At 33.5% G+C, this 14931-nt stretch overlaps 1 protein-coding gene across 2 annotated transcripts; it reads right to left on the bottom strand.

Moving 5' to 3' along the window:
- Positions 1-3540: 3540 nt before the first annotated feature.
- On the bottom strand, positions 3541-14817 carry LOC145629412 (peptidyl-prolyl cis-trans isomerase PASTICCINO1-like). Of its 2 annotated transcripts, none has more exons than XM_081682009.1 (20): positions 14488-14817; positions 14314-14401; positions 14119-14188; positions 12785-12885; positions 12031-12153; positions 11701-11733; positions 10709-10767; positions 9953-10037; positions 9673-9831; positions 8832-8889; positions 7910-8058; positions 6968-7065; positions 6790-6859; positions 6015-6074; positions 5326-5382; positions 4847-4915; positions 4626-4703; positions 4422-4523; positions 4251-4322; positions 3541-4170 (listed from the first exon to the last, which is right to left on the bottom strand). In XM_081682009.1, the coding sequence occupies exons 1-20, from the start codon at positions 14562-14564 to the stop codon at positions 3847-3849; spliced, it is 1932 nt and encodes a 643-aa protein (XP_081538135.1). In that variant the 5' UTR covers positions 14565-14817; the 3' UTR covers positions 3541-3846. The 2 variants fall into 2 exon arrangements, with proteins under 2 accessions (XP_081538135.1, XP_081538136.1); XM_081682010.1 differs by having other exon boundaries at positions 12785-12882; positions 14488-14816.
- Between the last annotated feature and the right edge of the window lie 114 nt (positions 14818-14931).

Raw genomic sequence — 14931 nt, 5'->3', positions numbered from 1 at the left:
TCTACGTAAAAAACTAATAACTAATTATGTCGGACATTTTTATATTTTGTAATCATGTATAAACAAGTTGTATTCAAAATTTTTTTTTTTTAAAAAAGGCACCTTGATTATTTTTTTATTTTTATTTTATTTATTTATTTTTAACATGACATAGAAACATATGATATACAAAGCTTGCATAGCCTATGTGCCGACTTGCTTTCATGAAGTATTAAACTACAATAATTTTGATAGTATTTAAAGTCCATACCTATGCAATTTGATCATCTTGCTAATGAAAACTATCTACGTAATTACGTATGATAATTATAAAATATAGTGAGATACCCGAAAAAACATTAGAAGACAAAATTGAATACACATATTCTCCACTAGACGATTTTTTTTTAATTAATTGCCATTTCTTTAATTAGTTTCACACTAATTAGATTAATTTTTAATTTGGACCAACGTCATTTTCCATACATATACCAAAGTTTCTAAGTGTTCATATGTTGTTTTTAACATGACCCATGGCCCACATATTGAATTTAGAACAAATATAAGGTGACAAATAATTAATGTAGGGACCTAAAAAATTATTTTCAACAGATTAAAATTTAATAAACGTTAGAAATAGTTGTACGTTATGAAGTTAATGCATGGGCTATGAGTGTTTTTTTAAATGGAAAAAATATAAGTCCAACAAGTACTTGATAAATAGACAGGTAGAATCAATTTGCTGAATGCTGACAATTTGTCATCTAATTGCAACGGTCGACTTAAAATTGTAATCATATTGATGTGATTATATGAACATAATTAATCTATGTTTTTAGATGTTGCTTAACAGTTAATGTTTTGATGTTTGAATGATAGTTGTCCTTGCTAAGCTAATTATATCAATTGTCAACGATATTATTAGGGTAGCTATTGGATGGATGAGTTACAAGCTCTTTCAAATTATCTTAAGATTACGACACATAAGCTAACAAAAATAAATAAATAAAAGGTGTATTTATTTGGCTTGAATAATAGTCAAACTCTCTATTTTTACCCTTTGTCACCATACCTCAACCGTCATCCAATTTGGCAAAACAACTAGAAAAATGTATCATTATATTATACAAAGTTTGATCATACATTTCACATTCGTGTGTTATTCTTTTGAATTTATAACTCAGATTATCCAACCTATATGTATTGATTTTTTGAATTGAAACTCGTTGATTAATTAAATGTTGATATCGATTGTAAATTTCTAATTATTAAAATATATAGCATGATCACAAGTGGCTTGTGCGTGGAAAATCGAAAGCATAATTGCTTTGAAGAATCTCCAACTAGTCAATTTTTTTTTTTTTGTCTCCAAGTTGAGTAACAATATGATGATGAATTTAAACCTTACAAGAAAAGAACAGTTTATAGTTTAAACATTTAATATTTTCTTGTTCATCTTACTTGATAATTATTCCTTGAAGCTTGCCTAACATACACGAAGACTGTCTTAGGTGTAATAAAATCCTTAAAGTTAACTAGAAAAATTTAATGAAATCACATTTTTATAAGTTTTTGTCATACTAAAACAATGTAAAATATTGGTAGTACAGTTGAGAAAAATAATGGAAAAGTGTATAGACTTTTTCATCGAGGAATACTTTGTCCAACTGCATATTGACTCATGGTGTTGCGAAAAAGTAGCCAACCTTTTGTTGGTTAATAACCCACTACCTTGACCCCTGGTTATGCCTATGTCACTAATGTAATTTTTTAGGTATGGAAAACCCAGATTAAATTTCAATCTTTACGGTTTTTTAGTCCTTTTAACCTCGAGTGTCAAACCTTCACTATTAGTCATAATGTAGTGCAAGTAGATTAATACTATGTATTAGTGGACCAACTCTACCAAAAGATTAAGCTGATGGTTGAAACTCATAATCAATTTATATACTCTATCACGCTCCCTCACATGATTGATTTATATAATCATCATTACATAAGTCCATATTTGTATCATTTTACGTAGTTCTACTCAAACTTTTTGCTATAATTCTAATGTTTTGATCTAGTCAAAATATAACTAATTCACATATAAGCGTTACGTAAATCAGTGATGAACATTAGACAGTAAACTACTAAAAGAAGGTTTTGACATGTATAAATGTATAAACATATACTTGGTAGTACTAGAAATTTAAAAGCCTTTGGGATTGGTATTATTTTAATTGAACTAATTCAACTACTACTAATGCTGAACACCTACGTTAAATCTTAAACATCCACACATCATATCGATACTCTATATTTTGTTAGATTCAATTTAAAAGGATAGTTATATACTTGGTATACTATTGTCTATTAGCTAACAACTGCATAGTAAAATAAAACCAAGCTATTCACCTAACATGCATGAAGTACAACAACAAAATGGCATCAACAATAATTATTACAACCGGTTACATCTTACACGTAATTTCTACCATATGATCTTCAATATTCAATGGGAAATAAGTCAAAATATAGTTTGTCTGTATTTATGACAGTTATGTGTTATTTTGGTTGACCTATAAAATACTTGATATAAAAGAAAATTGTAGTTGGGGCAATTCTCATTTGTGGCAAGATGATATCGTGTTTCAATGGGAACTTGGAGAGTTGGAAATACACACATTACGCGGAAAAAAAGGTAGGAGTAACATCACTTTCATTTGTGTTCATCTTTATTTTGATTTATTATAAGTAGTTTGGGTAACCAAGTGAAATGTGAATGGTGAAGGCGTGAAGCCGAAATTTTTAGTTGGACTCCCTATCGATAATAAATTAAAAAAGAATGAGTTAACCTTTTATGCATGATAATCTAGGGTGATTGATAAGAATAAAGAACTAAAAAGGAGAAATAGGATAAGATAAAGGGTAAATGCAGAAAATACGTAATACGTAATACGTAGTATATAAATTTATTATTTCCTTGAACTACTATATTATGTACGGAACATCCACTTTATTATTTGTCATATTTAGAAGCGATAATAATTTTATGTTTGTGTATAGATTAACCATTTCCCCGAATCATGAGAATAGGCGTATAAAGGATGCTTGCATAGCATAGAATCATTTGGTTATTCACTATTACGGCAGCACACCCTCTCTTGAACAAATGTCTATTTCACTAGTATACATACATATTATTCTCTTAACAACAAAGAAAAATAGTACAATACCAATATTACGGCAGACACCCTCCCTTGAACAAATGTCTATTTCACTGGCATACATACACATTATTCTTAACAACAAAGAAAAAATCGTACAATAAGTCAATAACAATAACTATCTTGCCAAAGATACTTGTCCGCGAATTTAAATGATAGGGCACCATATAACTGTTAAGATTTCTCAATCAATAAGAAGTTAGATACACGATGCACAAGATCACTCTTACAGTCTTGAGTTGAAGCGTCCGAGCACTCCGAGCTTCAATGTTATAAGGATCCCAGCTCTACCAAGCTCTTTTAGTATTTCAGTTTCAAGGGTGGTAGTCGTGAAGTTCAGACAACATGATCCACTTTCAAGGGTATATTGGTATTATCAATAGTTAATAACTGATACAAAATGTCTGTGAATGGATCATTTTTCCACTCCAAATCTCCAATAGAAATTTCTAACTTTTGGCTAACAATATGCCAGTGCTTGATCCTAACTATATGTAATAACAACAAAACATACAATACGTGAGAGTGCCCTCAGAAATTTTCTCTTCTAGCTCCAGTGTCTAATTTTCACATTGACAATGATAAGTTTACTTCGAATGGGTCCCTATACGCCAGAACAAATCTATCTAAGCTCAACCTGAAGTCCTGAAGTCATCTACAGTTCATCAATATCATGCAGTGGCATGGCATCTGGCAGAGAAGAAATTCCTAGCAGCTCTCCACCGTATAAGAGGAACAATACGAAAAAAACTAGAAGCATCATAAAGCTTAAACCGATGATTAACCCAAGGCGCCTTTTAGGTGCTACTACGTGTTTTTCGTCTGATTTTGCTTCACTTGTATCTTCATTATCATTATTGTTCTCACTAGAGTTTCTGTCTGTTACTTGCTCTGCTCTTTCAGTGCTGACCTCTGCAATCTCACCAGGTCTTTTATCAAATAATCCTTTAAATTGCTGCTTAGCTTTTCTTGCAGTTTCCTGATCAATGGTGAAAAATAGCAGTAAGAATTTGGTACAAACTGTATGGCCAAAATTCATGAACTTAGTGACAAAAATACCTGTTCCCTTTGCTTCAATTTTTGTAAGGCTGCTTTAGCATCAGATTCAGATGATTTGTCAAATTTCATCATCTGCAATCATTGGAAAGACACGGTTACATAGCCATAATAGTTCATGAACAGAATACCTTGGCAACCTTGCTATTATGCCATCATTGGCGAGTAAATTACCTTATCGAAATTATTTTTTGCCTCCTCAAATTCTCCAAGTTCCATATAGGCCATTCCACGGCGATACAAAGCTTTGACATGGACAGGGTTGGCATCTAATACCTACCACAATAAAACAAAATCCACAATAGGAAGAAAGATAAGCAGATGACAAACAACTCTTCCATTTTTCATGAATAAAAGGAGTTTTACACCCTAACGTACCTTGTCACATGTTTCAATGGACTTTCTGCACTCCCCCATTTTCAGATAGCAGGCAGCAACATTTAAATGTAACATGTTCTTCGCGTCAAATCAAATAAGTTAGTAATATAATGAGTGAATATTACAGAAAATGTAAACGAAAAAAAAAAAAAAAAAAAAAAAAAGAAAAAAAGAAGAAGAAGAAGAAATACAAACAATAATAAACCAATATTAGGACCTACTCTTGCATTCAGAAACTCTTTCCCTTCTTCATCATCCTGGGGATTAACATGATTAAAGTCCCGAAGCACCTGTAAGGATAATGATCTGGTATATTAGTAACAAAATTGCGGTGGCTTAGTCCTATTATTGTAAAAATCACACAAATTTAAACAAATATAGAAAAGCCAAGTAGGCATTTAACAGTGTTAAAAAAAAGGCATTTAACAATGATACTGAAAGATCTAAATTCTGACAAAAATGTAAGCAATGCTTTTTTTTTTTTTTTTTTGAAAGCAAATTACTAAGCAATGCCTTTTCCCTCACTTTTTTTAATGCTTATATAAAGAGTGATCAATATACATAATTAAGATTTGGATCCTCTGTTTCTCAAAAAAAAAAAAAAGGATTTGGATCCTCTACTTAATTATACTACATGATTTTTTCACAAGTTTAGAATCATGCAAGTAAAGGCGACCATGTTAAAGAAGGAAACACGTACCTTCTCATATTTAGCTTTTGCCAATCCATACTTTCCTTCCTTAAAAAGCCTGTTACCCTAACAATGGTCAATCAGAGAAAGTTTCAGTTTCCACATCTTTGAAGCAGAATTAACCAACCAAGAACTACAAAAGCTGCACAAAAAAATTCTACTGTACTTAACAGTAAAAGCATTAAATTCCAAGGTCATTGATGTCATGTACCGACATGGCTAGGTATTAAACAGTAACTAATGGCAGAAAATTGCAGATTAAAGAAGGAATAATAAAAGCTAAATGTGAAATATTATAATTGATGAGATGAAATGACACACACTAACACACTAAACAAACTATTCGTAAGATAGATTATCAAGCTTTCGAGAGGCTTGATTCTCTCCCAATCGGTAACTTTAGGTTACCACTCTCCAAGTGACTTGAGGTCACAACTCTCAACAAGTTTCATCCAATTTTTTGCCTACCCATTTCATTTCCTTCCCTCTCTATTTATACTAAGGACTATTAACCTAGTGAGCTAATATTAGTAGAATACATATACTACCCTTCCTTAGGTTGATCTATTACAATTGAAGAGTACAATAATAGAATTAAAATTTCTGAATAGAAAATAACAGAACATGCATGATATCACAAACAATCAGTAACTGAGGCAAAGCAACACTGATCCTGTAGATAAATGATAGTGCAATACCGTGGATCTAATATTCTCTGCCTCGGCCATTATACTTTTGAAATCCAAACCAGTCCAGTCCTGTCAAGAAAGACCGGTCAAATGTTAATCAGAAAGCAAAAAATCTCTCAGTACATGCACAAAAAAAAAAAAAAAATAAATAAATAAAATAAAAAAACCTTGCTAATCCTTCAAAACACAAAAACCTTGATGTTAATGCTTATGCATCTAACAGTTAAACCAAGAATCTATTACCCTTTGAGGATGAGAGAGTATTGTGTCAAGATGACATGCAATATACATGAAAGGGTGACCTCTTATACAAGCTTTCCTAAGCTAAACTTCATACTACCCCGTTCCCTTGAAATCGTACACTGTAAGAGCAACTCCAATGGTTGGGAAAATGGACTAGCTTGGCAAATATTAAAAATCTTAAGCTAGTAGTTACACCATTGTTGCACATCTTGTTGATTAGCTTTGGCAAGCAAATTAGCTTTGTAGAGCTAATTAGCTTGAAAAATATTTATTAGATAAAAAAATATTATTAATTTAAAAATAAATTAATTTACAACTAGCTTAACCATTGGAGCAACAAATAGCTTGAATTGTTATAGCTTAAGAAGATGATGTGGCATGCCAAGCTATTAAATAAATTAGCCAACCATTGTAGTTGCTCTAATAATCAACAATAAATGGTCCAGTTCTCAACTCAGAATTCATTTGGTGCTTAGTAAATACTACCCATCTACTCCAATTAAATTTCAAGTTAATTAAAAGAAAGTGGAAACTAGTATACCTTTGGCATCTCGAAATTAAGAAGTTCAATTTCCCATTCCACATATGCCCCTTCTGGAACATTAGCTGGCCTAGTAACCAAAAGCATAATGAGAGATGTAAATCAGCACTTTCAAACAAGAAGAATCATTGCAAGAGAATTTTTTTGGAGATTGAGAGAAACAAGATGAGAAAGTAACCTTGGAAACTTGTCATATGCATAATCAGGTGGACAAGTAATAAGAGCTAGTTCCCCAGGTAACATTAATCGTACAGACATTTCAAAGCCTTCTGGTACCTACAAAGGCAAAGAACATGAGTCATTCACAATGTCACATTATGTGTATGTATGCAAGTCTGCAGCTCCGTCCTAGTGAAAGTAGGCAAAGATGATGATTGATCACTTTAAAGAGTCAAACCAATTGACTAACTGATGAGCAATATGCATGCAAGAAATTGGTTATTCCAGACCTAATTGGAAGATGATAGGCCCACAAGGAAACAATGACAAGCAAGTGCGCAATGACAACCAAATGTGCACGATATACAGATTCTATTATTAAGAGCCAAAACAAAGCCAATTGTATTCCCACCATATGATTTCAGCTACACAGCACTCTGCTGCCAAGGCTTCTATGACACATTATTCAATTGACAAGGAAAGATCTTGTCATTTCTCCAACACTTTAAAGGTAATAAAACAGAATTAACTCCTTCCATCCACATTCAGGTGTAGTTTAGATTTATAGGCAGAAATCAAGGAGGGTTAACAAAGAGATAAAATTATTCGTATTACAGTATTATTTTAATGACGAAGTGACTTTCTAATATAAAAGTTGAAGGCAGATTAGAATAAATACATCGATATTAGTAAGATGCAGATTAAAAAAAAATATATTCTCGAGTTGATAAGAATTGCTTTGTGCTTATTTTGAACAAAAAAAGGCATCTGCATATACACTCTTCTAGCATAATACTAACAAATAGGCCAATTCATATTAATGCAAAGGGCAGGATAGTCTTTCTCTTCTTGATAACAGCAACTATATCGAACAGCAAAAAAAAATTAATGCATTTCGTTTTATCCTCTTTATTTATACAATCTACAGTACATAATGTGCACGATAAAGATAACAACTCACCAGGCCTTCTCCAGAACAGAACTCTAGTGGCTGACCATCATTATCAATTCTTGTATCATAGAAGACTGTCTTCTTGTCATCCAGAAGCATGCCCTTGTAATGGACACATAGTTGACTGTCCTGAAGTGGGCAGTCCATGGGAAATTCCCCTAGTAATCACAAAGAATGAGAAAATCTTAAACACACACCAAATGAAATATTGCAAGGCCTGATCAAAAATAGGATCAAATAAACCATCACAGATTAAAACTCATACCCCTCTCTTTTCAGTATGTAATATCATTAAACCAGACCAGATATCTTTTGGAGGAAAATTTCAGTGTCATAGCTCGAATAATATAACTATTGAATGCAATATCAATCAGCAACATAATTATAAAAGCAGCGAAAAATAATAATTTTGAATAATGCAACACATTGGAGTTACTGGAGTACAAAATTACAGTACAACTAGTCATTCAAAACCCACCTAAGAAAAGAAAGAAAAATAACTGTAAACAGAATCGAGAATTGAGTTTGATAAAGAATTCAGAGAAGCCAAAGCCACCACAAGTACATACTGGCCACAGCACACTACAATATGGAATCTGAGGAATGCAAAGCTTGGCAGATCTGTAAATTCCATTAAAAGAGGAGGTATATACAAACTGAATAGAGAGTACAATTTGCAAGCCACAACAGCCTGCTAGAATGCATGCATAGAATAATCATAATATGTACACAATGTGACTACAGCTTTTCACCTCCACTATTAACATCCAGAAGCTAGTGAAAGATGTGGACTGATGAAAAAAAAAAAAAACCAAACAAACACAGACATACACAAGATATCATCTGGTATTATCTAATCAACGTATAATATCAGAATCCAAACCACAGACATACACACTAACAAAAACAAACAAACAAAAAAGACTTGAACCTTCTCCATCACGGATCCGTCTCTTAATGAGTCGCCCATCTCCAAGCACATCGCGGACCTGACATTATAGAAAACCCATTATCATGACCTCCTAATCTAATCATAAAAGAATTCAGTTGATCACTCAAATTGAACAATAAGTATTTCTCAATCCTCAGAAAACATGGTATATGTCACTGATATATAACCAGCTCATGTTGAAGTATCGAGAATTCAACATTGACACCTGAGGTTTGGCCTAGAGTACGGATGACATAGCTCACAGCTACATCATAATATATAAATAAATGGGGCATTTATAATCATCTAACTAAACAGTTAAGCAGAGATAGAATAGAAGAATGTGATCATGATGTCAAAATGATACAGAGTAATATTTTAAATATTAACATTCATAAGCCTCACGTATGAATTTCATGTTATCCTATGTTACTCGGACTCGGGTACCCATGTCCGACACGGGTATGTGTCCAAGTGTCCGACTCGGCTATTTTGTGAAAAAATTCTATGATTTTGAACTAAAATGAAGTGTCCGAGTGTCGAGGGTCCGACACGGGTACTTGAGGTAAAACAAAGAGTCCGAGTAACATAGATGTTATCTGCTACCAGATTGTTGCAGTGGCCACGTAACTCACTAAGATGATGACTGACTAAGGCAATTTGGTGACGAGAAACTACTCAACACTTAAAGAGCATACTTTATCTTACTGAAAACTCATCAATGGAAAAAGTTAGTTACACAATTTTCAGCAAAAAGACAATTTTATCAATCAAAAATAAAATAAATTGATACACACAAGAAAGCAAGAATGCATGATTATTTTAGAAAGATGAAACAAACCTGGACAAAGTGAACTAGTTCCACTTCAAAATGAACTTCTTCCAGACCTTTTATTTGAGGAAGGACTGAACATTCAGTCAAGTATTGATTGGTTACATAGATCATGGCCTTCTCCCTCCTTGTCATAATTCCGATTCCCATCTCAAGACCTTTAGGCAACTGTCAACACATAGATTTAAAGTGTTTAGGCATCATTTCCATGAAGAACAGGAAGATAGGTGATCCTCAAGATAACTTCAACCAATGGCATGCCAAGCCAATCCAAATGTAACAAACTAACCTCTGAGTTTCCAAATGTAAAGAAAAACGGTTCTCCCTCAACATGACTCCAAATCAACCTTCCATCTGCAGTTTTTGCAGATATCCTGAAATGAAGCATAATTTACATTAACAAATTACGGCCAATGTTCACAGTTCATTGTTCACAACAAGAATGCGAATATTTTGATTACAAGGTGATTTTTTTGGTTAAGTAAATTTAATCTTCAACAGAGGAAACAAAAGAACTTTTCTTTTAACATGTTCAGAAGGAGCCTTTTTTCACCAAAAAAAAAGGGGGGTTAGATTAATGCTTCACCAAATAGGCACAATCCCCAAATCCCAAATGTACGAAATTTTCATTTCTTTTAAAAAAAGAAACTTCCAGGTACAAGGCTCCTAAGCCAATAAGATAGTTTCCCTTACACCAAGTCAATCAAACACCATCCTAACTGCCATATCATATCCGCCATAGTCTAACCAGCACCTCGCAACCTCTAGAAACCATACTGGAATTCACCAATCAAGCAATGACAAGAGACAACCACTGCAAATTGTAGAGAAAACTAACTTAGCCAAGAATCATGCCCCAGCATTTTCTCTCTCTATCCTTTCCTTGCTCTTTCTAGTTGTGGATATAAAACCAACTGACCCGTTGTAGTGGATTGTAAGAGAAATTACTTATAAAACTTCAAATAAGCATCAAGTTAAGTTAGATCCAACCAAGAAACTAAAGGAAAACAGAGATATGGCAGTTGGAGCAGGAAGAATCATATACCAAGCTTTTACTTCATAAGGAGCCCTAGGCGACTCCCAACCTTGCCCGTCTTTTATGACCTACACATGTAAAGAAAGTATAAATGCACTGGAAAAAACGAGATATTATGCTAATACTACATGAACTTCATTTTGTGATATTACCCATCAATTATTTGGGGAAATGGGGGTAAAATGAGACATTGTCTTTAATCTTTTTACGTATGGGCCGAGTACAACACCTAATTACTAATGCTAGACAATGTATCATGCTAAAGAAGAGAAAATGATATGTGGCTCTGTCAACTGGTTTAACTTATAGACACTTATTATATCGAAGAGCATCACTCAATCACATATACCACAGGTTACCTGCCATGCCAGTATAACTTATACATATGTATACCAATCAAAACACTCAGACCAGACAAGGATCAGAGGAAACCAGAATCTGAACAAGTGTTCTATTGCAGACTGTATTAACAATCCAAAATCATGCGCCAAAATAAATAAGACAACCATTCAGCACTGTGAAACCTTCTCATGCTTTCTTTTTATCCTAGAACACGTCTCTAGAATATTGAATTTTGCAGTTTTACGACATGTTTGCTATGTGTAATGCATTGGGGATAGCCGGATAGGGGATGGACAAATTAGGAATTGCATTACAATTCAATTAAAAGTAGCTTTAGCAGCAAGAAGAGGAAGATCAGTTAATCAATAATCAGAGGAAATTAGGAAGACATAAATGATGAAGAATTTTATCAAGTTTCATTTTAGTTTCAATTTGTACCTGAGAGAGATACTCTCAAAAGCTAAATATCAATTATATCTTCTGTAATTCTCATATAATCAATCAAGTTCATCTCCCTCTAATTTTTGCCCAGAATTTCAGTTTATTACACTATAGAAGAGAACCTAAAAATCTTTGCCAAGACAAGAGTTTCAGTTCATTAAACTATGATAAGAAAAATGGAAATTATATGCCAAAAAAGATTGTGATCTTTTACATACCTTTTTCACAACTCCGAGATCTTCAGAAATAACCTGAAAATAAAACAAGTTTGATGCTTTAAAAATAACTGTGATTTTTATACAACAGAAGCTAAACTTCATGCCTAAATATTTTATAGGCACCCAAACAGCCCAAGGTACTTGAAATCAAAAAGGACAAAATATGACTTGTGATCTTCAATGTTACCTCACAAAATGTAAATAATCTCATTTTTGCCTTATTATAAATATTATTTGTCGGTAATTTCCTTTCCAAAAAATTTCACCACAAAGTAGACATTATAGTGTTATCATATCAACATACAACATTTAGTGAAAAATAAATCTTACCTTAGCTTTGCCAAAATCAATGAGTTCAATCTCAAAGTTGAGATCAACATCCTTTGGGAAGCCCTCTGAGACTGGAACTGGGCAATCAGGCTCACCATAATGCATCCCAGATTTCATCCTGAACTGCATACAAATGATAATAGCAGAATGATAAACCCAAAGCAGGAATTTCAGAACCTAAAAATCATCAAAATGCATGCACAATACAGAAGCAGAATCAGCAGGCCAGCATCTTCCTTAGATATAGAGTATTATCTTTCATTACTTTGTGATGCAAGCAGAGATCATCTACGAGTCAGCACTCAGCACCAATAAGCAATAACCAACTTTAAGGTGCGTCAAAAAAGGACCTATAACTTTGGATTTCCCATGTCTAACATATAAAAACAACTTTAGACATTAGCTTACTGTCAATATACAGCACCTATAAGTATCACGAGGAAAGTTCATATGATCAAATGATACACATCCACACAATTTTGGAAGATGCAAGAAGAAAACCTAAACCCTCAACACCTATAGCTAACACATCTCTTTGCAGCAGGCATATATGTCCTTACAATCTGAAACCACATCTGTCTTTGTTTTTCTGTTTTATTTCCCCAATACCCCCTCCCAAAGATGAGAAGATCCGGAAATTGGAATTTCCTTTTTGCTGTTGATATTGTCTTCAACACTATACATTTATATATTATGTTGATATTGTATAAACAGCTTACTAAACAATTTGTCTGTAGCACTAACAGAATATTACCATGCAAACTTCACCCTTCTGCATTGTAGGTATTCCTTCAAGCAATCCCAGTATCATCTTGCTTTTACCCAAAACTTGCCTTATAGGCGCTCCCGTACCTGCTAGAGCAGAGATATTAATAATATATATATGGCATCAAGGTGTAAATTTAACTTTCAAAAAGCATCAAATACAAAGCCACCAAAGACCATAGATGATAGCTAAAAAAAAAATTCTGCAAGCACTAAAGATGACTAATATCAGCACCGAATCAAAATCCATTGTAATTAGTTGAGATTTAGAAAATCACAACCAAAAGTTCAACACACAAAAATTATCAAGAACCAAATAGCCGTTTAGAAAGTATCACTAGAGAATAGAGACTCAGACAACAAATTCCTTACCTAAAGATGATGACAAAGAGGAAAATAATCTAAGAAAAGCATAAAAAGAGACCAATGGAAAGACAGAAATCTAGATAGCAACTTCTGGTTGCTGCACATGACAGGATACTAGCTAATATTTGTTGCATTTGGATGAACTAAGAATCTAGAATATTTTAGTATCTAGAAGCTCTTTCTAATTTGTGGGGGAGTAAGAGAGGATTCTTGGAGCCACTTTGGGCGAATGGACTTTGGATATAACGCTTTCCATTTTCCAAGGATACCCTTTTCCAATCCCTGTTTCACTTACAGGATGTCATATCTTTCTTGCACTTTCTTTTTTCTTACATCGTCAATATAGCATTTTTCAACCTCGTAGAGTCCAGGAGAGAAACACAGAGATGCAACAGAAAAGTGGCAGACACAGTAGCAGGCTAGCAGAAAGAAACTAAGAAACAGATCGTTGCTCTTTTATAATAAGATGCCTCACAACAATTTGACCAATGCTTTTACACTCTTACACGCACAAAATAAATAAAGTTTCACTAATCCATAACATTCCCATGATAAGTGGCGAGAAAGAGACTAATAAGATCATTAGATCACAACAAAGAATAAAAGTACAATGCTTTCGTTGTTAGCGCTTAGCAACTAATATAACCACATGGCTGATATTTACATGTTGGAAACGCTTAGCTGAATATACAATTTAAGGTGAAAGACAATTGTAATAACCAACAATGTAATAAGGAAGAACACTAACATCCAACATTAAAGCCATTATGGTTGATCGGTCCAAGAAAGAGTTCAGCAATTAATATAACAACATTAGTTTAAGTCTCGGGGGCAGTACTCAAGACTTCATATCGATTCCTATCCCGTCTACATCACTGCCCTTTGCGGCTTCTAATACATTCCGAAACAACATATATTAAGACAAGGAAAAAAAAAAGGTTATACCGAGTTACCGACCTCCAAAATCTTTTCTGGTAGAGTAAACACCAACTCCTTCCATTGTACGCACAGTGCAATGGTAGATTACCTAAATAATTAGGAAATACAAATTATTTCATCAAAATTAAGAAATACTTTACTATACAATAATCATGGCAAAATTAATCATCAAAATATGATATAATTATGAAAATTTAATCATCACAAACCTACCTGATCACCATCAGAAGGTGTAGATTCTCCTCCACCAGGTCTCAATTCAGCTTTCAACAACCCCCCTGGCACAAGATTCTTCTTCCTTCTGAAATTAGAAACAAAATTGATGAGAAATTCATCACAAAATGAAGCAATTAAATCTGAAAAATTGCCAAAAAAAAAGAATTGAACCTTTTATCATCTTCGGAAGGCTGCTTCTTCTTCGGCGGAGGCATGGTGTCCTGCTCCACAGATTCCAATACCGCCATTAGACTAAAATGATGAAGAAATTGCTCGTAATTTGGTAGAAATCTTCAATTTGAGTGAAATTGCCCCAAATTTTGCACGCAAATAGCTTAATTATGAGCAGAATTTGGTAGAATAGAGGAGATTAACGACAGAAAATAGGGATTTGAATGATTACTCTAAAAAAATTAGGGAGTGAATTGAAGTGGAGTGGTTAAGTTAATTTGATGGTTGAGGAGCTAAGTACGCCGTTACTAATAATATACGTACTTTGGCCATGTTCTTTTGAGATTTTGGGCGCATTAGATTTCAAGTGCGAGCAGTTTAAAAGAACATGGCCTTTGTAATTCAATTACATCTGTATTATTTTATTTTTTTACGGGGTAGTTT

The sequence above is a fragment of the Chenopodium album genome, chromosome 4 (genome assembly GCF_948465745.1).
Source record: "Chenopodium album chromosome 4, dcCheAlbu1.1, whole genome shotgun sequence".
In the NCBI taxonomy this organism is placed as follows: domain Eukaryota; kingdom Viridiplantae; phylum Streptophyta; class Magnoliopsida; order Caryophyllales; family Amaranthaceae; genus Chenopodium; species Chenopodium album.
Note: the sequence above shows the minus strand (reverse complement) of the source record. Positions and strands in the feature narration are given on the sequence as shown.